Source organism: Miscanthus floridulus, chromosome 4 (genome assembly GCF_019320115.1).
Source record: "Miscanthus floridulus cultivar M001 chromosome 4, ASM1932011v1, whole genome shotgun sequence".
NCBI classification, from domain to species: domain Eukaryota; kingdom Viridiplantae; phylum Streptophyta; class Magnoliopsida; order Poales; family Poaceae; genus Miscanthus; species Miscanthus floridulus.
In genome coordinates, this window is record NC_089583.1 from 62,364,715 (window position 1) to 62,390,464 (window position 25,750).

Below are 25,750 nucleotides of genomic sequence, written 5' to 3' on the forward strand. Positions count from 1 at the left end.
CCATAACCTTCAATCGGTCCAACCACCCACAGAGCGTCCCACATCCGGGGAGATATCCACTCGTGGTCGACCTGATCATTGGCATAAAGCGGCTCACCAAAGTACTGATGGATGGAGGTAGCGGTCTCAACATCATGTTTGCCAAGACGCTCAACAAAATGGGCATCGACTAGACATGCATCTGCCCAACTGGAGCACCTTTCCATGGCATCATGCCTGGAAAGCAGGCCATGCCACTTGGGCAGATCGATATGCCCATTACCTTTAGAGATCCATCCAATTATAGGATGGAAATCCTCACCTTCGAGGTGGTCGAGTTTCCTAGAACCTACCATGCCATCCTAGGACGTCCATGCTACGCAAAGTTCATGGCCGTCCCCAACTATACCTACCTCAAACTAAAGATACCAGGCCCCAACGAGGTCATCACCGTCGGCACCTCCTTCCACCCTATGAATGCGAGGCCAAGTGTTGTGATCATGCCGCGGCAATCATCACCTCTGAAGAGCTCGCTGCCATCAAGAATGAGGTCACCGAAGAAGTGCCAGACCCCCAAGAAGTCAATCAGGTCTTTTGAGCCTATGGAGGGCTCTAAAGAGGTCCACATAGATCCCAATAGCCCTGATGGCAAGGTAGTACGCATTGGCACCATGCTTTCCTCTAAATAGGAAAGCACGCTCGTCGACTTCCTCCACGCCAACATAGACATCTTTGCGTGAAAACCCTCGGACATGCCAGGCGTGATGAGGAAAGTCATCAAGCATGCCTTGAAGATCTGTCTAGGCTCCAAGCTAGTGAAACAGCGCCTACATCACTTTAATGAGGGGAAATGCAGGACCATTGGTGAAGATCTATCCACTCTAATGTCAGCAGTAGAATCACCTCCATCGCTGGTTGCTCGGTGACCTCTAAGGGTGCTCCTTCTGCCCCAGCATCCGCTTGGCCCACCGAGGGCATGGGCGCCACCACGAGTGGCGCTTGATCGGCCGATGAGGCTATGATGCTGGCTCCACTTCCGCCTGAAACAAGAGCGACATCAGGTGATGGCCGCCATCTCATCTGAATGGCGATGCTCTTCTTAGGCGCCAGCACCAAAGAAGTACACTATCTCAAGATGCTGTAAGAAACAAAAGGCATCAATCACGCTAGAAATAGAGAAAAATAGAGAAGTCAATGACTTACATCGGCGCCGTTGAGCGTAGGATACATTTGGGGGATGAACCCCTAGGTCCTTGCTCCGCCTCCTCAGGATGGGGCCATTTTGTGCCCACCCCCTCCTCCTAGGCCGAGGGGCTCGCCTCCCTTGCACACAGAGGTGCAGCGGCAGAGCCATCCCCCTCCCTCGGCACCTCAAGTGCGGCGACAGATCCACCCACCCCAGCTAGCACCTTGGGCATGGCGGTAGATCCGCCCACCCCCGCTGACTCTCGAGGCACAACGGCGAGGCTGCTCCCCTCCACTGACACCTCGGACATGGTGGCAGATCCGTCCGCCCCTACTTGTTCTAAGGATGGGCCAATGGTTTGGCCTGTCTTCATCGGCCTCATAGACTCACTTCCTCTCGCATGAAACAGGAAGGGTCCCTGTAAGGACGAGTGGATACCCATCAGCGTATCCTCACTCTCCAGGTCATCCCACTCAGTGTCGGCAACTACCTCTTCATCTTCTTCCTCATCATCATCATCACTGTCGGTTTCCTCCCCATGCTCCCACACGTGTAGCTTCTACTGCTTCTTCCTCCTCTTGTCCTTCTTTGCCTTCTGCTGTCGCTCAGCCGTTGCACGGTTGGCCACCGTCATGGATGGGTCCTTTGGCAGTGGAACCGGGTGGTCCATAAGGACGAGCCTTTTTGGCTGGTCCCCCCATCTCAATATCAGCATCAAGAGGTCAGGAGTTCAATCGAAAAGGAGGCACGAGGGAAGAAAACTTACAAAGACGATATACCCTAGTTTTGGTCGCATTGGGGGGTGCCCTGACACTAAATACACAAAATCGAGGACAGCGCTGACATCATCCCATGGAGGCTCCATCACCTCCTTGATGTGCTAAGCCACTTTAGAGGGGGAGAGCACTCCCTCAGTGAGCGCCATCCCATCGAGTGACACCCCAGGCGCCATCATGTGTAGGGGAAGCACGCTCTTCATCAGCGGCACCACCCACCTCGTGTGGTAAGCGCCAATGATCCCCAACCCTTTCACACCCCTCTCCTTCAGGATTCAGATGGCTGTGAGATGGTCCTGGATTCACTTCTTGTATTTCTCTGTGACCCCCCACTTCCTCCACGATTCTAGGACCTCTTCAATGAGGTGCCCAGTGAACTCTAGCAAGGGGGTGGCTACATCATTCTTGACATAGAACCAATGTGAATGCCACCCCTTGTTGGAGGTTGACAAACGCATTGGTGGGTACTCATTGACTTGGTTGTTGCAGAGTTGAATGCTGGCGCATCCCATTGGAATGTTTAGCTCCTGCTTCTCCCGCTTCTTCAGGAGGGTGATGATAAAGAAGTACTGCCACAGGTCGAAGTGGGGACTAAACCACAGGAACCCCTCACATGGGGCCACGAATGCCACAATGTGTTGGATTCCATTGGGATTAAGGTGATGCTGCTCTACCTTGTAGTAGTGCAGCAATCCATGAAGAAACTTGTGGGCGGGGGTGGCAAATCCCTACTCGTGGAAGTGAGCAAAGGACATGACGTAGTCGTCAGGCGGTGACAGCGTGTCCCCATCATCGGGTAGCCGCCACTCCTCAATGGTAGTCTGTGCGCAAAGAAGACCACAGCGAATGAGGCCCTCTAGGCGCTAGAGGGTGATATCAGAGTGGCACCACGGTTCCATTGGAGGATTGGGGTGGGTGGATGTGAATTTGATGATGGCTAAGATGCGGATGCAGGAGGCTTAGGCGATTGGCGGTGGAGGTTGTAGATGCAAAGGCAAGGAGGCAAAGTACGAAACCCTAGGGTTCAACACTTTGGTTTTATAGGGGTGACGGACACGAGGAAGGCAACTGTCTGCCTAGATGTCCGCACCCGCCATGATCTGCCACCACGTCACATCGTGGGATATGTGCCCCCAATCCCTATCCTTTCCCTCTGAAGTCGCGCTGGACGTTTTGCCTCCCGGGCACACCAAGACTCTTTACCAGCAAAAGGATACGGGTCAAAAAGCATTTCTACAGCCTAGCTGGGCCTAGGAGTTTGAGGGCTGGCCCATCAATGATTTTGACGACCATCCCAAGGCACCCTTATGACAAAGGATGGGTCCACGATCGGCCAAAACTTAGGCACACAAGCTTCACTGAAGTCTCAGCCCATGATCGAGTCTCAACTGGGCTAACCCTGACCGGATCCCCATGAATGGGATACCAGGATCCCAATTGAGCTATCTAACTAAACAACCACAAAATCTCACGACCATACCCGCGAAGGTTTTGACCTCAGCGAAGAAGAAATCACCATCTTTAGGGCATGCCGTGGGCAACAATAGAGGGCTAGGGCTCTCATAATCCTCTCTTTTAGAAAACCCTCCAAAGGAGTATCCTACTCCTCCATAGGCTCGGGGGCTACACCCACCGGGTGCGCTCGCGCGCATCCGCTGGCAAGTAAAAAAATCCCCCAGGCAATTCTACATGAATCGCCTGGGGGCTCGGGAGCTACTATCGGGGACCAATATTAGGGTACCCGAAGAGGAGGAGCTAATGACCATCAAACATTGATTCGTCCATGCGATCAAGAGCGTGACTACACTACTTGCCGGGACACTCCTCGTCTGTCCACCGAGACCATGGGCCTCGCCCTAAGCTGACTCCTGAGGGGTGGCTCCACCTCGCCTAGCATCAAAGGGTAGACTCTGCCTTGCCTGACCCCTAGGGGCTGGCTCCACCTCACCCTACGTCTAGGAGCAGACTCTGCCTTGCCCGACATTTGGGGGCTGGCTCCACCTTGCCCGATGTCTAGGAGCAGACTTTGCCTCGCTCGATGTTCGGGGGCTAGCTCCGCCTCGCCAGGCATCTAAGGGCACACTCTGCCTCATCTAACCCCTAGGGGCTGGCTTTGCCTTGCCCGACATTTGGAAGCAGACTCCGCCTTGCCCGATGTCCGGGGACTAGCTCCGCCTCGCCTAATGTTCGGGGGTTGGCTCTGCCTTGCCTGACATCTAGGGGCAGACTCTGCCTCACCTGACCCCCGGGTGCTGGCTCCACCTCTCCTAACATCTAAGGGCAGACTCTGCCTCATCCGACATCCGAGGGCTGGCTCTGCCTCGCCCGATGTTTGGGGGCAGACTCTGCCTCGCCCGATGTCTAGGGGATGGCTCGGCCTCGCTCGACGTTCGGGGCCTGGCTCCATCTCGCCCGATGTTCGGGGGCTGGCTCCACCTCGCCTGATGTCTACGTGCTGCTCCTTCATAACTATGCACACAGATAAGGCAAGGCACTCAAGTCAACCACAATACCGAGGACCATACCCTGCATGTCTGTAGGAAAGTACCATCAGGATATGACAAAACGGGCACTTTAAAGCCCTTCTAGGCATGTCAGAGCCCGAACAGTGTTGCAGGCGCCAACATTTGTCTTACAGTATTGTCTGGTACCATAAAAAGGGGTCCCCTAAGCAAAAACCAAAAAAAATCGCTTAGACCCTGTAAAAATCGAAGCCAAGAGACAACTACTAGCAAACTCCCACCTTATCCAAAGCTCAGCTGGGCCGCTCGGCCCACCTCAAGCAAATCCGGACCTACCCAAAGCGGGCTCGACCCAAAATGAAACCGTAAGGCCTCGGACAAGGTACCGATTCTCCATCTCACTTGAGGCCCTGCATGTAAGGCCTCGGATGGGGTACCGATTCTCTGACTCTCGCGAGGCCCCTCCCGCCAGGTCTCGAATGGGGTATCGATTCTCCGTCTCGCTCGAGGCCCCACACATAAGGCCTCGGATGGGGTACCAATTCTCCGTCTCGCTCGAGGCCCCGCACGTAAGGCCTCAGACGAGGTACCGATTCTCTACCTTGCTCGAGGCTAGCTCGGCAGCCACCCCGTCTCCGCCGCCTCAACCGGGATGTCATGCCAAAATAACGCGACCAACCACTCCCATGACATCAACCGAACGATGGCCTCATACAATGGAGTGGTCGACGAGATGGGAGTCACATCAATGCCATGCCGTCTGGGACAAGACGGTGCGGAGGTTACCGGTCGCTGTGCTCGGCGCTGTGCCCACGACCGACACCTGTGCTGCACTATGCTGCCTAACCCCAACTGCTTTGAGGACAGTGTGGTGTGGGGAGTCAAGTCTAGGTACCTATAGCCTCGGAATCAGTGTACAGGACCAACTGCTCCCTCTGAGCCTCGGCCATCCACTTCGGGGTCTCAGCAGCCTTGGGATTCACGCCCGCCGAGCCCCCACGATGGTTCGGCCTCTACACTGACTAAGCCTTAGCTCTCTACGCTATCGACATACAGCGACCAACACATTGTCCACCATGCCCTACATCAACCTATCACTAGAGCTCCCATGTCACATAGGATCGGGCGTGACCGGCACGTCGCTCCATGCATCAAGGACAAGACCGCTCCATCGACCATGCCGTCTATAGGACTCACACATGCCACCTCCGCTCATAAGACGCCGCATAGTGAACACATGTATTGCCCCTATCCCCCCTTCAACTATAAAAGGGAGTGATCGAGGCCGTTTCTGGGGAGGAGCTCATGGGTTCACGAACTCACGCATAGACGCACGCACAGACAGACGGAGATTCAAACACACACACACACGCAAGCAACGTGCAACACTCTATAATACGCACGCTTCCTCACTGCCTGAGATCAACATCTCAAGCAGCCCACGCTACTCCACACAGAGACCTAGGACTAGCTCCCTCTCTCACCTAGCTTGTAACCCCCTACTACAAGCACTTCGGTGCAAGGAATACAAGATCGATCTCTCAGACTAGATGTAGCGCAACTATTGCCTGAACTAGTATAAACCTTGTGTCTCTTTGCATCACCATCCGGGATTAGGGGCATGCAGTACATTTTCACTAGTTGGTTGAGGGCCCACCGATCCAAAACACCGATAGTTGGCACGCCAGGTAGGGTCCTGCTGCGTGTCAGCTTCGTCATCCCAACGAGTTCCGGATGGCAAACCCCGTACGACCACTGTGTCTTGGCATGGTGATCTGGTTCGGGAGCCTAGAGTTTATGTCTCTAGGATGTGAGTACGATATGGTACTCCTCACACCCAGAGCCCCACCGACCAACGACGATACCATGAACTAGTAGCCCAGGCATAGGCGGTGCCCAGGCCACCGCTCTCGTCATGCTCCCCAGGCACGACATGGGTAGGACCACTCGAACATCGCGCAAGCTCAGGGCGACGCACTGCGCTCCACCGGTACCTCATGCCCGGCTATTGGTACAGAGTCCCTGGTTGGTGAAACATCCTCAATTTTCCGTGAAGGGAAAATCCATAGAATGAATTATAATATGATGAAACCAATAGTTGATCCCATCATATTATCATATATCAGTCGATATCATAGTCATACATCATAAGATTACAAGAGTACAAGATATTACATCACTAGGGAATACACCTATTACAGAGTTAATCTAGCGGAAGACTATCAAGTGAAGGCTTCTCCTTCACGGGTCATCATCAGAGTTGACGTAGTGCAGCGTTGATTCCATCTCCGGACCAAACTTGAGCGTAGGCACGAGACCTCCTAATCCTTCTATAGTCAGCATCTCTGAGAAGCAGGAAATCTGCACACCGCCAGATGTGTGCAGGCCATGGTCAGCACCGATGAGCTTTAGTGGAAAAAGATAACCAAAGGATCTGGCGATCCTAATATTTGGCTATAGTTTGCATCCTTAGCGCATGGGAAGTAAATAACAATTGTATCATAATAATAATATCCAATTTTTAACACATTCACCACCACACCATGTCCATCCACCAACCAACCATCCCAAACCATCTCCACACCACCACACCTTATCTCATCTCACACACTCAGGTCGACATGCCAACTCCCTCTCGGCCTTGTCTCAACGGCCCACAACCCCCAAGGCTCACGACCGAAAAATACCCCAACCCTAGAGGGAGAAAAAAAGGACTCATCTCCTATCTAGTTTAAGCGAAACCTAGGAAAGGTCCATAGCCGACAAGTCGACATATGTATCGATCGATCAACCAAACACTCTGTAGAGGTTTTACATACCCACAAGATAGCCATCCTCGACGGTGCCCTGTCTAGGCAGATTCCGGCCGCTTGCTAGCCTAGAACGATGCCACCCTACCTCTTAGCCCTAGAACATCCCAAGTCTAGTCTAGGATGGCTAATACTGTGAGTCGTAGACAGAGCCGGGGCCCTTCGGATGTCAAGAGCCATGTCCACAAGGCCTCCTAAAGTCTCGGAAGGGTGTGGGGGCAACCGCGCACCCCGTACCTCCTTGCACACATTCGCCTAGCAGTAGTGGCATTGTTCTACCAAGTAGTCCGACTGTCTCGCACCATATAGGGCGAGTGGGATCTAAAGGATTCCCGGTGAATCTGAGTACTAGTAAGTCCTTAGGGATTGACCAAGCCAGAATGTCTTCATCAGGGTTTCCATTTTATGTGCCACCATAGCACCTCTACCCCAGGCTCCACCTCTCCGAGGTTCACACCCAAGGCCACCTCCAATTACCATTTACCCGCCATAGGTATTCCATATCCAAGTGCCTAGGTAGCACCACATGGCAAGACTCGCCCCAGGCTCATCGTTATTCCAACTCGGTCGACACAACCCTCACTCTCCACGCACCCAAGACACACGCAGCACGCTCACACACCACCAAATCCGGCTCCCATAGCCAAACCATTCCCAGAGGTTCACCACCAGCATCACATCCCCGACATAATGCGAAGTGGAGTTAATAATAAGTATAGTGATGTAATATGCAAGCAAACAGGCAAGTAAGCATATATAAGTGAGCGAATGCGCAAGGCAGGGTGACGTGGTAGAGTGGGTTGCATCAGGGTGATAATGGCTCAGGTGGTAGCATGCATCAAAGTACTAGCAAAGGAATATTTTATAAAGCGCTAGCGGTTCTAGATATTTATGCAATGTCTAATAGGATTCTCTAAAAGAGGGTGCTGCCATGACACCTGCAGTGTAGAGGTAGTAGTGGTACAATTCTCCCCTCGTTGGTGTTCCATTAGCGGGGTCACCTCCTCCTGCGTTGACTCCATTCCGCGGTCCTTGTCGTCGTCCATGTTCTCTTGGTCCAATTGTCAGCTACTTCACGAAGCGACACGCAAGGCAAGAGAGCACTCAACACTTGAAAAGACGACAAGACGCAGGAAAATCCAATAACACCAGCGAGGCAACAAGAGATACACGGCTTAGCCCTCTCGGCGGTTGTCCGATTTCCCCAGGCCAAGAAATCACAAGTGGTGGTTTGCTAAGCACAAGCTTAGTCATGGCCAAGCCAGTATGGCTTTACGCTAAACGGTTTAAGCTGGAGCTTATCCAGAGCAAACACTATGGCTCACGAACTTCCGATCCGGTGTCATTGTCTTGACGGGGATTAGAAGTCAGGCCTCAATAAGAACGATGGGGTTCGGCTCTTATAGCCTTAACCCACAAGTCACAATTGGACATGAGTAGCAAACAAGAATGATAACACTATTGTGACTTGGCTCCAATGTACTTCGGCTCGCCCGCTATGGTAGAAAGCGGTAGCGCAAAGAGATTGGACATCAACGGGTTCTCTCGATCCTCACGACATAACATCGTCGGGAGCCGAGAGGAGAGTTGCTCAGTAAAACAAAAGAAGCGAGGGTTAGCTAGGCACATCCATGTCATGTTCTCAGACACATCTTCGGGTAAGATGGTTTTAGACGGTCGATCAGGTCAACACGCACGGGTCCAAGGTACGTCATAGACTATAGCTTCGCTAGCTAAAAAGAGTTAGTCCGGTCTTTGATCCAATCACCATGGACAAGGTGGGATTGAACAGAGCGGCTAATAGGGCAATGACAGCAAGGAACTGAGGTCTATTCCTTCCGGCACACACGCCACGACAGAAGACAGGGCATTGGAAGAAGCGACGAACACCAAGTGCGCAGACCACTCATAGGGTACCCGACCTAGGTGCACTGGCACTAAGATGCCTCTCGGATTCGAAGCGGTGCGGTTGTCACCGCGAGAATCAGAGAAACATGATGGTCAAACGGGGTACAAGCATACAAGGTCTTGAGCACGAAGAAGCAACTAAAAGCGAAGGAGAGGCGTAGCTCCATGGTCATGGTGAGGTGAACTCATGGCCACAAGCTATGCCAACGAGTTGGCATCCATCGTTCCACGATTGTTTACTCCTAGGTTATCTCCCACAGAACTTGGTCACGAAGGGCGCAAAATGTGCGGGTAATATCCGCATCGATATCGCCATCGATATTGAATCCATCACGACCATGTTCAAGGGCCGAAGGCAGGAGCTAACACTCGTGGTACTATGAAGCCAACTAAAAAGCGATGGGTCGGGTTACACTCGGCATCACGGTCGTGGCGAGATGGATCCCGCGATCGTAACATCCGAACGAGGTACGATCCCTCCGCCGGCTCGAAGGCTCGGCTCACAGGCAAACACAGACAACCATCGATAAGAACACACACAACCGAAAGACATAACAACTCGACACGACCGTGGAGTAGCACAATCCATAGCGATGGGGATGGGTAGACCTGCACAAGGGCACGGTGCAGACAGATATAGATGGATCAAGATCATGTATTGTAAGTGTACGAACGAGTATAAGAATAAGCAGGAAGGGGCTTTCGTCAGTGGTCGGAGATGTCACCGAGGTGGTCGGTGAGATCACCGTCGTGGTCGGAAGGCTGGCCGAGGTGGTCGGAAAGCTGGCCGAGGTGGTCGAAAAGCTGGCCGAGGTGGTCGAAAAGCTGGCCAAGGTGGTCAGAGAGCTTTGTTGACGTGGTCAGTGAGATCGTGGAGGTGGTCGGAGTGATCATCAACGTGGTCGGTGAGATTGCTGAAGTGGTCGGGAAGATTGCCAATGTGGTCGGAAAGGTTGCCGAGGTGGTCGGAGATGTTGCCGAGGTGGTCAGAAAGGTTGCCGAGGTGGTCAAAAAGTACTTAAGGGTTGGTCCACATCATGGTGCTCGTCTTTAGAAAAATTATGAAACTGGTTTCATAATTTTTCGACAACGTATGAATTTCTACGAATTTTGGAGATTAAATCCATTCCTGAAAAAGAAGAGGGAGGCCACGGTTTCTACTGGGATGCTACTGGGCTACTGCCGGGCTTGGCTTGTCGGCCCAAACTGCAAGGAAGAGAGAGAGGGGGCCAGCACTGGGCCACTGGTCTTGGTGCTTTCCCGCAAGCCGCTCAGCTGGGCTGAGAGCTCGATGTGGTTCCTCGGCTGCACAGGGTCGTGCGGTGGCGTGTGCAGGTGTCTATGATCATGCCAGCGCAAGCGACCGTGGTGGCATGCCTATGTACGGTGAAGGACGGCAAGTGGCTTCAAAAGCCGGCACCTTGGGCTTCTGTGTGATGAGTACAGGCCCGATCTTCCGAGAGGTAGCCGGTAAGTTCGATTTGTGGAGATCTCGACGTTGGCGATCCGGCTTCAAATCAGACATGATTTGAACCCTGCAACCGTTACACCACTGCTCCGTTGGTTATCAACCAAGCACAACTTGATTGACCTCGCCAAGAAGGCTTTTCCTGCAAGCGAATCGAAGAGCACAAGCAAGAAGGTAAAACACGCAATCTGAAATTGCAAATCTGAATGACGCGAATATGAATAGAGGGTTCAAGAACTCGGTTCCAAAGGACTAATCGACACAGTGGAGGAGATCAAGAATGGGGGCCCTGGATCACTGTAAAAGGATTTGTCACCACAGTTACAATGAACGATTCAGTTTCTCGAGGGAAAACTAAACTCTAAACAAAACCCAACTGTGTAGCAGCGGTGGCGGCTATGTTTATAGTCTAAGACTCAACCTAGGGTTGGGGACGGCCAGGGGTTGGGCGCCCACAACTTGGGCTTAAGGCCCGACACGATACATGGCCAAGTTGGCCCAAATAGGCGACGCAGCACCTTGCCGTGGTCACACAGAATGATCCACGGACCTTCTGGAGCTGGGACCAGATCCAAAACGACGGCATCGTCGTCCCCTTTCCAACGCATCCAAGAACGGCCCGTTTCGATGTCGTATGAGGAAGTTATGACCGAAACAGTGACGACGTGTCTGCTGAATCCGAGGACGACGTGGCAGCTGAGTTGGAAACGAATTGCAACTTAGGGAAGACCATGGCGTCGGTGTGTCCAGTGTGGTGATGTCCTCATCACTGTGTCCCCTAAAGGCAAGGGCAGAAGGGCGGCCGCTATGTGTTCGATGCGATACCGGATGAGTCTGTCGGCAACCGCAGCATGGCCATTTGGCTAGACGACGGACGACCAGGGCTTGGGTGGTCGGCAAGGCGATGGCTGGCGCGAGCAACACGGGCACGCGGGGCGCCATGCTGCATCGTGCATGTGTGTGCGTGTAGGTTCGTGGGTGCTCACGAGCAGGCATTGTAGCAGGGCTGTGCGGGAGCGTGCTGCCATGGCCGTGGCGACCGATGGGAGCGTCCCATGGTGGGTGCGCCAGATCGAGGTCATGGGTGGCCGGTGATAGCGGTGTGCCCGCAGCGAAGGCGTGGGCTGTGTGAGCGCCCAGGTGACGAGGCGATGCCACGAGCTCCAGGTCATGGCGAGTCATAGAAGGTGGCACCGCGATGGCCAGAACATGCAGCGGGAAGAGCGCGACGTAGCTCTGGGCTCCGACGATGTCACCAGCGATGGTGGCCAGGGGGCTTGGGAACGGCCGGCTAAGGCGAAGCTCTACGGCGTGCTCTCGCACAACGAGGCGGCCGGAGTCGGACGGGAGACGTGTGGCACGGTGGTGGACACGGCGCATCACCACGCCGGTGAGGCGGGGTCTAGAGCGAACTACGGGCTTCTAAGGCCTATAGGCGGTGGCTTCCGGCGTTCCATGGCATGGCGGACATGGACCCGGTGGTTGTGCTACCTCTATCGGGGCTAGACGGCCGGAACGGGACAGCGCCGTGGGTGGCTCCGGCGATGGCGACCGTGTGCAGGCTTGGTGTGGCGGCGCTAGCATTCCCGAGCGGGGAGGGCTTGGCAAGGCAGCGTGCGGGCTCGTGCGCGTGTCCCAGTGCGTTCAGTGAGTCGGGAAGCCAATGGCTTGGCCTTGGGCTCTCCCAGGTTGGGAGAATGCGGTGGCGACCATGGCAGGCTCGCCAGCATCGGGGCAACAGAGGGAGGCAAGGCTGAAGGCTCACCGTTGGGCTTGTGGTGGTCAGGGTAGCGGCGCGGTGGCGGGTCAAGGCTGTGACGTGTTGCTGCGGTGCCGTGTAGAGCCGCTGCGTCATCATAGTCGCACACTGGGTTTGGTTCGGGGGCTTGCTGTAGTCGAAGCAGGGGTTGGTCCCATGGCTTCTGGGTCGCAGTGCAGCTCAGTGTTGGCCATCTACTGTAGCAGCTTGCTAGAGCACCTCCAGCAGTAACAGCAGTGTCCGGTGACTCTGGCATGTCCGTGGAGCAGCAAGGTTTGCCTTAGCTTGGGCTGGTGGCGTGGTGCAGACGGTCAAAGTGCCGGGGTCATGGAGGCAGGGCACGGCGAGGTCGTCGGGCTCCAGCGAGTCGTTCGCGTCGTAGATGAAGGATACCGCTGCCGTGTCGAGGTGCCGCAGGGATGGCTCGGCGTAGTGTGGTGCGTTGGGCGGAGTCGCTGCGGTGTCCCGAGCTCGTCGCGGACGGCGGTCTCCGGTTGGCTCGAACAACGCCGGGCAAGGCTCGGGGTAGGATGGCGTGACGTCGGTGGCGGGGTGGCTCGCCGCGTAGGCTGGCTCGGCTTCAAGCCATGGCTGCGCATCTGCTGTGGCAAGGTGAGGAAGGCAAGGCAGAGATGGGAGGGAGCGTCTGCGGCGGCTAGGAAGGGTGATGGTGAGGGCGAAGCCCTGGCCGGGGGTTTTGTAGCCCAAAGGCTAGGGCTTCGCTGTGGGGCACCAGCGTCCGTGCCGCTGATTTGATGGTCGGCGTGACATGGCGTGCATCCAAGGCCGCGGGCAGGTGAGCGACGCGAGAAGCTTCGAGAAGGGCGTCTAGGCTCAGTGCGGTTGCTTCCGCGATTCGCGGCGCGAGGCGCGGCTCAGTGGGGCTCGCAGCTGGGGTCTCGCAGGGGCATCCAGAGTCAGACGCTGTGGCTCCTGATGGCAGCAGAAGAGCAGGGCTTGTACTGAGGAACATGGAGACGGCGTGGGAACGGGAAAAGCGACTAGAGGCAAACGGCGCTCACGGCTTCAGTTCCTCCTTGTGGATGACACTTGGGACCCACAGGGTGACGTACCGGAGCATGCAGGGGCGGCTTCGTCTGGTTGGCTTGCCATTGGGAGGTGGCGGCGGCCTGGGAGCTGCCCACGTCTAGGGTTGGCAAGGGACGCCTAGGGGGCAAGGCTGGGCCGCGCGGCTAGCGAGCTAGCTGGGTCACGGTGCTGCATGAGATGGGCCTTGCGATTGGGCACTAGTTCGTATATATGTCTACATACACGTATAGAGTGCATGCATGGCCGTGTATACAGAGGAAGCAAGGAGCTCACATGATTAGAGGATTGGGTAGTGGTTTGCTGTGGCTAGCCGTGATGGTGATGGGCCGGAAGAGAAGCTGGGCTCCGGTACTTGCTATTGGGCACTGGCACGTATACATGTATATACACGTATAGAGTCTAGCATGGCAGTGCACGTTGCTGCCTACAGCTTGCATGTACCTTGCGTATTCCTAGTTTTAGGAGAACTAGAGAAGTAGCAGGATGCTCACGTGATAAGTACATGAGCACAGTGGCATGCATATATGATTGTGCATGAGCTAGGTAGGAAACAAGGAGGGGTTGAGGGGAAAAGAAAAGGATTTTTCCCCCTCTATGAATTATGGCTTATGGAATTCTTGGAAGGGATTCCGAGGAAGGTCAGGAGGAACCCGGAAGAGGTGCGAGAATGGACAAGAGAGTTGTTACAGATTGTGCACTCCAACTCAAAAATCTAAACCGACTAAAGAACACCGGCAAACCTCTACGAGCATTTCTACATGATTCCAACAATTTATTTATAAATTGTTCTTGGTTTGACCTAGCAACTACATGCTTCACACATTGCAGGAAAAACTTTAAAAAGTTTGTATTTTTGGCTTCTCCAAAAACCCGGGTTGTTACAGTTGGGGACCTATCCAGCTTAAGCCTGGGCAAGGGAAAGACACCTGGTGGCATGCAGCGACACCCGATCATCAAGCCCTGCCCCGCCACCTCCTGAGGGGTCGACTCTAGCGGAGCAAAGCTCGGCGATGGCACCATCCCCGTACCCCTTCGGGTTGACTAATGACGCCAGCCGCCTACGCTTCCACCTACGCTTCCGCTCACGTGGAGCCCTTAGGACGCCACCAACGCTTTGCCCTCGACCTCGATGCCACTACCTCGACCCACACCCACGCCTGACTCCTCAGAGGAGGACGAGGCGTGGACCAGAGCGGACTTCTCCAGGCTTCACGACCCTAAAGCCATGCGTTGCTTCCTAGTCGCGAGCCACTATTGCTTTCGGCTACTCCGACTCCGACGATGAAGGCACTTATGATCCCACTCGAGAGTGCTTCCACATTGGGCTTGGGATGTCGAGAACGAGCGATGAGGACGAAGGGGCAGGCAACCGCTCCCCGCTTCCACCAAGGGGCAGGCGATGCCACACCTCCACGCATCGAGCCTCCGGCAACACGGAACGAGAACCCCGCCCACTGAGGAACTTCGATGCCTTGAACTAGGAGCAGCTCCATGAGCTTCAGCCAAGGTTGAACAAGACCAACTCCTTCTGCACCAACTCCGAGACACTCTCGAGCAAGAGTAGTGGGGCCGTGGTGATGGCGGAGCAGCCCGACGGAGGGCTTGCGACGTCAACTGCCGCATCAACAACAACGAAGGGGACGATCAACCCCCTATTTTCTATCATGCTAGCCAGAACATCATGGCAGCGGCGATGCTACTCCGAACGATGTTCGAGCCCTCTACATCGGAGGGGCGATGGGCCTACGGCGAGCTCCGGGACCTCCTCGAGACTGCCACGGTGCAGTAGGCCGAGAGTTCTGCCTCTCGATGATGCGGAGGTGCCTCGGAACTTCCCACGGCACTGCCTCGGCAAGATAGGGAGGCCTCGGTTCGTCCTGAGCCCGCTCAGGCACTAACGGCCAACAGGGCCCCCTTGGTGCATGACTGCCTCAATGACCGTCGCGAGGCACAAGGCGACCATGACGTGGTCAGCAGACGATGGTGCCACGACAATGAGGGGCCCGCCCGAGGCTACCACCCATGGAGCCTCCCGAGGCCAACCAGGGCATGGACTGGCGAGTCCCATTCCTTGATTGCCTCGCTCAAGGAGAGCTTCCTACAGATAGGACCAAAGCCCGATGGCTTGCGCGACAAGCCAAAACATATGTCCTCAGCAATGACGAGTTGTACAGGCAATGCCCATCTAACATCCTCCAACAATGCATCACCACCGAGGTAGGCCAAGCCCTACTTTGGGACTTGCATGCGGGAGCCTATGGGCACCATGCAACGCCTTGGACACTCGTCGGAAACACCTTCCGCCAAGGGTTCTATTGGCCAACTGGTAGTTGCTGACGCCACCAAGCTTGTACTGCTCCTACGAGGGATGCCAGTACTACAGCGCGGCAGACGCATCTCCTGGCCCAAGCCTTCCAGACCATCCCCATTACATGGCCATTTGCCATGTGGGGGCTTGACATGGTTGGGCCTCTACAGAAGGCCCCCAAGGGCTACACCCATCTACTGGTAGTGATCGATAAGTTCTCTAAGTGGATCGAGGCTCGTCCGATCAATCGAATCAAATCTGAGCAAGCGGTGCTGTTCTTCACTGATATCATCCACAGGTTTGGGGTTCCAAACACCATCATCATTGATAATGGGACACAATTCATCGCCACAAATTCCTGACATTCTATGATGACCACCACATCCGTGTGGCCTGGTCGGCCATAGGACACCCTAGGACAAACAGCCAAGTAGAACATGCCAACGGCATGATCCTACAGGGCCTCAAGCTGAGAATATACAACCGGTTGAAGAAATTTGGCAAGAAATGGCTTGCTGAACTCCTGTCGGTCATCTAGAGCCTGAGGAACACTTTGAGCCGAGCCACAGGGTACACACCATTCTTCCTGGTCTATGGAGCCGAGGCCATCCTCCTCACTGACTTGGAGTACGGTTCCTCAAGGCTACTAGGCCTACAATGAGCAAAGCAACCGCACTGCCCACTGAGGATGCCCTCGACCAACTGGAGGAAGCCTGAGATGTTGCGCTGCTACATTCGGCCAAGTACCAGCAAGCCCTACGACGCTATCAAGCCCGGTGCATTCGAAGCCGAGACCTAAAGGTGGGCGACCAGGTGCTGAGACTGAGGCAGAGCAACAGGGGCCGCCACAAGCTGACCCTACCATGGGAAGGGTCGTATATCGTCGCCCAAGTGCTAAAGCCTGGGACCTACAAGCTAGCCAACGAGAAGGGCGAAATCCTCACCAACTCTTGGAACATAGAACAGCTGCGTCGCTTCTACCCTTAAATTTCCAAGCATTGTATACATTGTTTCTCATAATACAATAAAGAAGCGTTCTTTAGTTATTCTAATTTTTTCGAGACCCCCCCCCCAAACCTATCGATGGGGGATCAGTGTTACGATAACGCTACAAGGGAGACTCAGCTTTGCCTCTACAGAGGTGCCCACCATGGGGCTCGAACAAGACTTAGCTCTGCCTCTGCAAAACCGAGCCTCCCTCGGGGGCTAGAAGGGGGGAACCCCCCTAAGTCCTAGGCACCATTTTTAATTGTTTTTCGAATAAATTTCTACGCCAAACTCTCTAGCATGCTCTGACAAATTGATTGTAAAAAACCTAAGGAACTGAAAGTCTGTCTTAGGGCCAAAAGGCTAGCCGAGCCACGAGACGGCCTACGCCTCCGAGCTATGGCACTCCCTCACCACCTTTTCCCTGAGTGGCAGCTTAGGTTCCGAGGAAGTTTTTTGCAAATGATATGTTCAGGAACGAGAAAGAGGGCAGAGGCTTGGAAATACAATAAAAAATGATTAAAAAGTGTAGACGCATAAGTACTTTAAAAAAGGCCTTGACGGCCACAAGCGTCACGGTACGATAATAATCCTAATCTATTTACATGGCCCCTTTGGCCCAGGTCAAGGCTCAGGGTCACCAGCGTCAGCGAACGGCGTGGGAGGGACAACCTCCATTTCAAACAGCTTGGCCAATGCCGTGCCGGGGCCCTCAGCCACCTCCACCAGCTTCGTGACCTCCTCATCGGCCTCCTTGTCATCCTCGGCCAAGACATAACCGTTGCAGACGGCCTCAAGGTCGATGCTAGCATAGTGTGAGGAGATGATGGCTAGGGCGTGCTTGACGCCCATGTGCAACGCCCCCTAGAGTCACTCACGCACTTGGCCACTCAACGCGATCAGGGGGCTCCCAAGGGAGCTGCCCGACTCAACCCCCTCAACCTTGAGGGCCTCGCAGGTGGTACGGGTGGTGCTCTGCAGCACGTTGTGCTCCCCAATCTCGGCCTTGAGCACCGCCTGCACTTCAACAGAGGCCTCAGTTGCCTAGGAGACCTCCTTCTCCAACCCTACGCCAAGACAAGCAGGATAGGGTTAAGCGCAAAAGAAAATAAGCCAAACAGGGGCGAAGGCCTATGGGGCTCACCCTCGGCTTTCTCTTTCCTAGTGCTGGACCTTGACCCGAGAGGCCTCGGCCACCCCGGAAGCCTCCTTCTCCAGCTCTGCATCACATCGGAGAGTTAGGGGTCGAACGCAAGAAAAACAAATAAAACAAGGGGAACAGGACTCACCCTCGGCCTTTCCCTTCTAGACTAAAGCCTTGGCCCGGGAGGCCTCAGCCACCTTGAGGGCCTCCGCCAGGGCGCCTTTCATCAGCAAGTGCGCACCCTGCTCTACCCCTAGCTGCCCAGCGATGGCCTTGGCAGAGGCCATCATTTCTTTAGCCTAGGACCTAAAGGTGTCCCGCTCACCAGCCACCCAGGTCAGCTCCTCCTCTAGCTCCTTGATCCGCGCTACCAAAGGGGTGGCCTGCTCCTGAGCCGTGGCCACCTCGGCCTTCATATCAGCACAGTGAAGGCAGAGGTCCTCCACCTCTGTGCTTCATGCCGATAGAAGATCATTGGCATTGGTGAGCAAGTCCTTCTGCTTGCCGGAGCTAGTCCCAGACATCCCTCTCCCACTGAAGGAACAACGACTTCCCAAGGGACCGGGCCTCGAGCTCCTAGATAGGTAGAACGGATGTCAAGTGCTGTGAGAAAACTCAGGAAAGAGATGACACCGCACGAGAAAAGAAGGCGTGTACCTAGGCAACGCCGGGCAGATCGTCGGCCATGATGGACAGCGCTGTCCGTAGCGACCGCTCCGCCAGTTGGCGAAATTGCTCAAAGGAGCCCCAACGCCCCCCCTCGGCCATGTCCTTGAGGGCAAATAGAGGCTCCCCCTTAGGGTCGTCCTAGCTCTGCCACAATACATGTGAGTGATCCCACCCACGGGGCTCGGGTTGTACCCACACGAGGGCTGAGCTTCCCTCGCCAGAAGTTGGAGCTGGCTGCTCCATGGTGCTAGCTGCCTTAGCATCTACCACCTCCTTCCCCCAGGAAGTATTGTTGGAGGAGATCAAATGGACCTTCACTTCCTAGGCGCTCCCCTACAACGGTGGTGGGTCTTGGACCGGGGGTGGTACTGAAGCTTGCCCCACCCCCATCTCCGCATCCTGGCCCGCTGGCTCCATAATGCCCAAACTGGCCTCCACCACCTCGACCTCGGTAGCCCGGGGAGCCCCAACACCTGCCACTTCAGCCTCTAAAGGTCTAAGGGCCTTGGCCTCCATCGTCTTGGCCTCAGAAGTCCTAAGGGCCTCGGCTTCGGCCTCGGTGGCCTCAGTGACTAACGGCGCCTCGGCTTCATCTGACCCGTGGGCCTTAGCCTCACGGGGCATAGGCTCCTCCTCCTCCGCTTGCTCTGTGGCCGCCTCAGTAGCCTCTCCCTGGGTGACCGACTCCTTTGGGTCGGCCCTCGCCGATGCTACGCCACGCTGTATGGCGGCCTACGCCTCCACCACCCATTGAGCGGTGGAGCCAGTGCTCACCTTGAGTGCCTTACATGGTGCCAGGGCAGGTGCTTCCGCCTGATGCTTCTGGTTGAAGGCAAAGCACTCACAAGGTTAGCATATGCCCAAGGAACGAATGGGAGATGCTGCCAACTCCACTGAAAAAACACTCACCTCGAACGGGGACACAACCACTTTGGCATAGAGTCCCTCCTCCTCTACAATGGTGATGGCGGCGGCGGTGGCATGGCCTCCATGTCCACCGGTGCCAGCCGGCCTTCATCAGACTCCGGCGCCCCCTTGACCCTCTGCGGAGGTGGTTGTGTCGCCCCCGCCATCGCCTGCTCCACCTCCGCCGTCGAGCCCATCAGGCTAACAGCGCGCTTCCCTAACGCCCATGCCTCGGGCACGTCGGCCTCGGCCCCAGGGCGGGCAATCGCCGGCCCCAAGGCATCCTCTCCTCCTCCCCCTAGAAATGCTGGGCTACTCATCGACGCCCCAAACGCCATCCCCTATTGTGAGGGAGATGGTCCAGGATACCCCACCCTGCCTCGCTCTCGTTGTCATCGCTCGAGAAATCCAATAATGACGGTGATGGAGACGGCTCCACTAGGAGACCCTCGTGCCTCTAATGCTGGCGACATTTCTCTAGCTCTTCACACTCAAGGTTCTTCCTCTTGCACCTAGCCTCCTTGGCATCCTTCCGCTTCTTCTGTGCCTCGACGTGTGCTCGATTCACCGCTCGCCGCTCTGCGTCCTCAGGAACAGGCGGCGGGGAGGCTCACACATCCCTCATCCCCTGCAGGAATGGCAAACACAAATAAGGGAATAGGAAAATGCGAGGACCAAGGAGGCCTCAGGGGCCACAGCGGTGCGTGACTTACTAGAGAGAGGTACCCCCACGATGGGCGCATCACAAATGGGGTCAGACCACCGCTCCTCAGCCACCCCTCCACCATCTCTCTCACTCGATGTAGAATCTCCTCGTTAGAGAGGGCGATGGCGGACATCCAGATGCCCTCGATCGGCTCATCCGGTGTCATGTCGAACAAGCGCTACCGCTGAGCCATCAGCGGTAGCACCCTCCATCGGTGGAAGGCCAGCCACAACCACTACCGCCATAAGGCCACGGCTGTGTAGCCTCTCTAGCCCCTCCAGGAGCAGCCACAGCTTGGGCTGATCAACCACTGGGACATCATACCTCTACTTCTTCGGCTGGCTCTCCATGACCTGCCCGGTGTAGGGGGAAAGTCCACCGTCATCAGTTGCGGAGGAAGAACCAGCTATTGTACCAGTGACTGGTTGGACGACACAAGCTGGGCCTGGGATGTAGAGGAGCTACCGGTCTTGGCGCACTTGGAGAGTGTAGCTGCCAGCCCTCATCGCCTTCCGTGTGCCCGTCGTGCCCGTCAGCTTGGTGGTGAGCCCCACCCAAAAGAGGTAGAGCCATAGCTCCCAGTGGGGGGGCAATGCCTAGGTACCCCTTGCAGACGGCGATGAAGATGGCCGCCTGCATGATGGAGTTGGGGTTGAAGTTGTGGAGCTCTACGCCGTAGTAGTGCGAGAGCACCCGCATGAACGGGATCCGCTGGTAGGCTGAGACCACGCTCGTGGAAAGCCACAAAGCTCACTCTGTACCCATCGTGTGGCCTCAGCTCTGGCTCAGCCCCCAGAGCAATCCACTCCGGTCTAGTGGGATCAGTAACTGGGCAGAGGAGGCCGTCATCGACAAGGGTTCGCCTGAATGACAACAGGGCCACAGGCCATGGGTGCGGTGGAGAATGGGGCTACAGGTGGTAAGGAGAGCTCTCGCTATCCCTCTCTCTTTCTTACGCTTTTCCTCTCCCTCCTCCCTTCTTCTCCCTGATGCTCTCTTCCTCTGTTCTTAGCAACCGCTCGAGGGCAGAAAAGGCGAATGCAGGCAAGGTAAGGAGGAGAGGGGCGAGGCTCGTCATGTATTTATGCAGGTAGGGGGCAAAACGGATGGGCGATGAAACCAGGGGAAGTTTCCCTTAGATCTGGCATAGTTAATCCAGGATCCGATTAAACCGCCCACACGCCCACCTTTCCCTTATTAATTGTGCACGCACAGTAACGTCCCATCCGCTAATATCACGTCGCATCCGACCACAGTGACGGTAGGCATCATTCTATCTCCCTGAGAAACTACCTCAAAAGATGCACCTGTCATTGTCAGCTGATGGGCAGGGGAATATCCCCCACCCAATTCCTTTTAGACGAAGGAACTGGGCACTGAGCCCTGTTATAGTCCTAGGGGTTCGAAGGCTAGGGCCCCCAAGGGTCTCGACAGCCACCCTAGGACAACAGAGTCCGAGATGACTATGGGCGAGCTAGTACATGGCCGAGGCCCGATCAAGCGATCGCTCGGGATGCCCTAAGTCATGTCCGAGACCAGCAGGGAGGTCTCTGAATGGGATCCCACCGAAGGGAGGCATCGAGCCCCCAGGGCCAATTGAATGGCCCTAGGACCCACTAGAGAAGCCCTCTAGTACTTTTGGAGTGCGTCTCTAGACCACCAGCCGACCCCTATTGAATGGGGGCATGGGCCTCCACTCGGACTTACCCGATAACAGCTCACCGGAGGTGTCACTGCTCGCGCCCACCGAGGGTAGCCTGGCATACTCCACCCCTCCTTCTGAATGAAAAGGATGCATGAGGGCCACACAAAAAAGATAGGGAAACTCCTGATCGCCCTCTTGCTCCGCGTAGAGGCTCGGGGGCTATTCCTGCAACCAAGCCGAGACCCAGCGACCCAAACTCAGCACTCGTGGGCTCGGCAAATGCGATAAAACCCCTCGCTCAACATTAGAAAAGCCCCTAGAGGAATAAATCCACTCCTCTAGGGCCTCGGGGGCTACACCTAGCGGGTGCGCTCGTGCGCACCCACCGAGGCCTCGAGTACGAAACACCATCCCACCAGGAGCTACCACGAGCCAAGTCTTGTCAAAACCTCAAGGAGAGCGCTCACACTCTCCCCGAGGCTCGGGGGCTACTGTTAGGTACCAAAAAAAGGGGTCCCCTAAGCAAAAACTGTAAAAATCACTTAGACCCTATAAAAATCAAAGCCAAGAGACAACTATCGACAAACCCCCAACTTATTCGAAGCTCAGCTAGGGTCGCTCGGCCCACCTCGAACAAATCCAGACCTACCCGAAGCAGGCTCAGCCCAAAATGAAACCGTAAGGCCTCGGATGGGGTACCGATTCTCCGTCTCACTCGAGGCCCCGCATGTAAGGCCTCGGATGGGGTACCAATTCTCCAACTCGCCTGAGGCCCCTCTCGCCAGGCCTCGGACGGGGTATCGATTCTCTGTCTTGCTTGAGGCCCCACATGTAAGGCCTCGGATGCGGTACTGATTCTCCATCTCGCTCAAGGCCCCGCACGTAAGGCCTCAGACAAGGTACCGATTCTCCACCTTGCTCGAGGCCGGCTCGGCAGCCACCCCTGTCTCTGCCACCTTGACTGGGACATCACGCCTAACTAACATGGCCAACCACTCCTACGACATCAGCCGAATGATGGCCCGATACAGCAGAGTGGTCGATGAGATGGGAGTCACATCAACGCCACACCGTTCGGGACAAGACGGGGCGGGGGTTACCGGTCGCTGTGCTCGGTGCTGTGCCCACAACCGACGCCCGTGCTGCACTGTGCTGCCTAACCCCAACTGCTCTAAGGATAGTGTGGCATGGGGAGTCAAGTCTGGGTACCTATAGCCTCAGAATCGATGTACAGGACCAACTGCTCCCTCTAAGCCTCGGCCATCCGCTTCGGGGTATCGGTAGCCTCGGGATTCATGCCCGCCGAGCCCCCCACGATGGTTCGGCCTCTGCACCGACTGAGCCTCGGCTCTCTACGCTGTCAACATACAGCGACCGGCATGTCGTCCACCATGCCTTGCATCAAGCTATCACTGGAGCTCCCACGTCGCATAGGATCGAGCGTGACCAGCGCGTCGCTCTAGTGCATCAAGGACAAGACCGCTCCATTGACCATGCCGCCTACAGGGCTCAGACATGCCACCTCCTCTCACAAGATGCCGCGTAGCAAATGCATGTATCACCCCTGTCCCCCTTCAACTATAAAAGGGAGTGACCAGGGCTGTTTCTGGGGAGGAGCTCATGGGTTCACAAACTCACAGCATAGACGCACGCACAGACAGACGGAGATTCAAACACACACATGCGCAAGCAACGTGCAACACTCTGTAATACGCATGCTTCCTCGCTGCCTGAGATCAACATCTCAAGCAGCCCATGCCGCTCCACGCAAAGACCTTGGACTAGCTCCCTCTCTCACCCAGCTTGTAACCCCCTACTACAAGCACTTCGGTGCAAGGAATACAAGATCGATCTCTCAGACTAGACGTAGGGCACCTATTGCCTAAACCAGTATAAACCTTGTGTCTCTTTGCATCACCATCCAGGATTAGGGGCATGCAGTACATTTTCACTAGTTGGTTGAGGGCCCACCGGTCCAAAACACCAACAAGTATTGTGGGCGCCGCCATTTGCCCTCGGGCGTGGATCCTGATGGAAGAATATGACAATCACTACTGGTCCAAGAGGAGGCTCACATCCTCTACAGTGATGAACATGCGGTCACTGCGTAGTCTGCTCCCCATAGGGTCATGGAGTCCATCGCATCGCCCGCCGGGGTGGGATGGGACATGACCACTTGCTAATCAAGCCAGTGCATGGAATCATCAGCCGATAGACGCCCAGCATGGAACTATCCCTGACATCATCTATCATGTCAGCAGCGCTCAGCTTAGAGGAAAAGGAAGACCCAGCACCTTCGAAGGACCTTCTTTGCCTCTGGTTTTTCTTCTTTCTCCCATCTATAATCCCTGCTTCCCCTTGGTCTATAAAAGGGAAGGTAGGGCACCCCACTAAGGGGATGGATCAATAGAACACACCACGTATCACATAACATACAGCGGACTAGCAACCAATCTCTTAGCGCCCTTTCAACCTTTCCATTAGAGACTTGGGACCTGTCCCTCTCTCACCCATTTATAACCCCTACTATGAACCTTTCAGTGTAAATAACATGAGCAGCAGCTATGAACTGGATGTAGGGACATTCTGTCTGAACCAGTATAAACCTTATGTCTTTTTAGCACACCATCCTAGGCCAGACACGTGAATAATACAAATTTACTCATTGGTGTTTACTCAAAACACCGACAACAACCTAGTAAAGTAATGTTAAGAGATATAGGTTTATAATAGGTGGCTACTAAAACAAGTGACAAGTTAACAAATACCAACAAGCATTTCTAGCGCCATTGTCAGGGAAGGTAGCTAAGCAAAGGAAGTATTGATCAACTTACAATTATTGATGTGATCGAGAAAAACCATTAACCTCTACTTAAAACAGGTTTACCCTTGTTTTGTCTACTTTTGTATCTTATGCAGGGTAGTGTATGACCGGTTTTGACCTTCCAACAAACTACGTTGAAGATCCAAAAGCATTAATCAGGAGGACTAGAGCTAAACTCAAGAAAGTCCCACCTTTAAAATCGGAAGAGAACCAGATAAGGCGAAGCTTCACATCAGAATTTGAAGCTATGGCTAACAAGACTCTCTGTGAATTCTCTGCTCTAACTATAGCCAACATTCATACTGGACTAATAGTCAATGTTGGAGACAATGGATTCAAGCTCAAGCCAGCCCTCATCAATATGGTGCAAGCAAGATAGTTTTGTGGAAAGGCATATGAAGATGCGAGTGCACATCTCCAACACTTCCTAGAGATTTGTAGCACTTTTACCATCAAAGGAGTGACCCAAGATGCCATACTACTTCGCCTCTAACCATTCTCAGGTCTTAGGGAAGGCAAAGCAATGGTTCTACGCCAACAAAGATAGAAATACTACATGGGATAATAGCTCCACTGCCTTCCTAGTAGAGTTCTTTCCCATTGGCAAGACTAATGCTCTGTGTGGGAGAATTTCAAGTTTTCAATAGCAACATGATGAATCTATCCCTAAGGCATGGAAACTCTTTCAAGATTACATTGCGGAATGTCCTCATCATGAGATGGAGAATTGGATACTTATGCAGACTTTATACCATGGGTTGACCAACAGTACCCATGAGACTATAGATGCTACTGCTGGAGGTGTATTCCTATCACTCACCATACCAGCTGCAATAGCTCCTATGGAGAAAATGGCCTCCAACCAAGGTTGGAATGAAGAATGTCTTTAGACCCGCAAGAGAGGTGGAGGTATGTATCAACTCAAGGAGGTAGACATGTTGTCTGCCAAGATGGATCTGTTGATGAAGAAGCTCAAAGATCGAGCCAATGAGAAGCAAGAAGTCATGCACATTCATGATTCCCGCATGATGTGTGAAGAGTGTGGAAAGACTAGGCATTCAGTGAGCAACTGCTCTGAGACCCATGAGGATGTGTACTTCATCAACAACTACTACTTTCATCCCCAATAGAATTAAGGATGGAATCAATGCAAATGTCCTCTT

At 54.7% G+C, this 25,750-nt stretch overlaps 1 protein-coding gene and 1 non-coding gene across 2 annotated transcripts; one reads left to right on the plus strand and one right to left on the minus strand.

Moving 5' to 3' along the window:
- Positions 1-212: 212 nt before the first annotated feature.
- Positions 213-668, plus strand: LOC136548559 (uncharacterized). The gene has a single exon (XM_066540042.1). It carries the CDS (start codon positions 213-215, stop codon positions 666-668), a length of 456 nt encoding a protein of 151 aa, XP_066396139.1.
- A 24,531-nt stretch (positions 669-25,199) lies between these two features.
- LOC136553057 (small nucleolar RNA R71) lies at positions 25,200-25,308 on the minus strand. Its single transcript, XR_010782962.1, has one exon. It is a non-coding gene; the product is annotated as a small nucleolar RNA R71 (small nucleolar RNA).
- Positions 25,309-25,750: the final 442 nt, after the last annotated feature.

Excerpts from the sequence above, each read along its gene's own strand:
- LOC136548559 (XM_066540042.1), top strand. The coding sequence starts at position 213 with ATGCCTGGAAAGCAGGCCATGCCACTTGGGCAGATCGATATGCCCATT.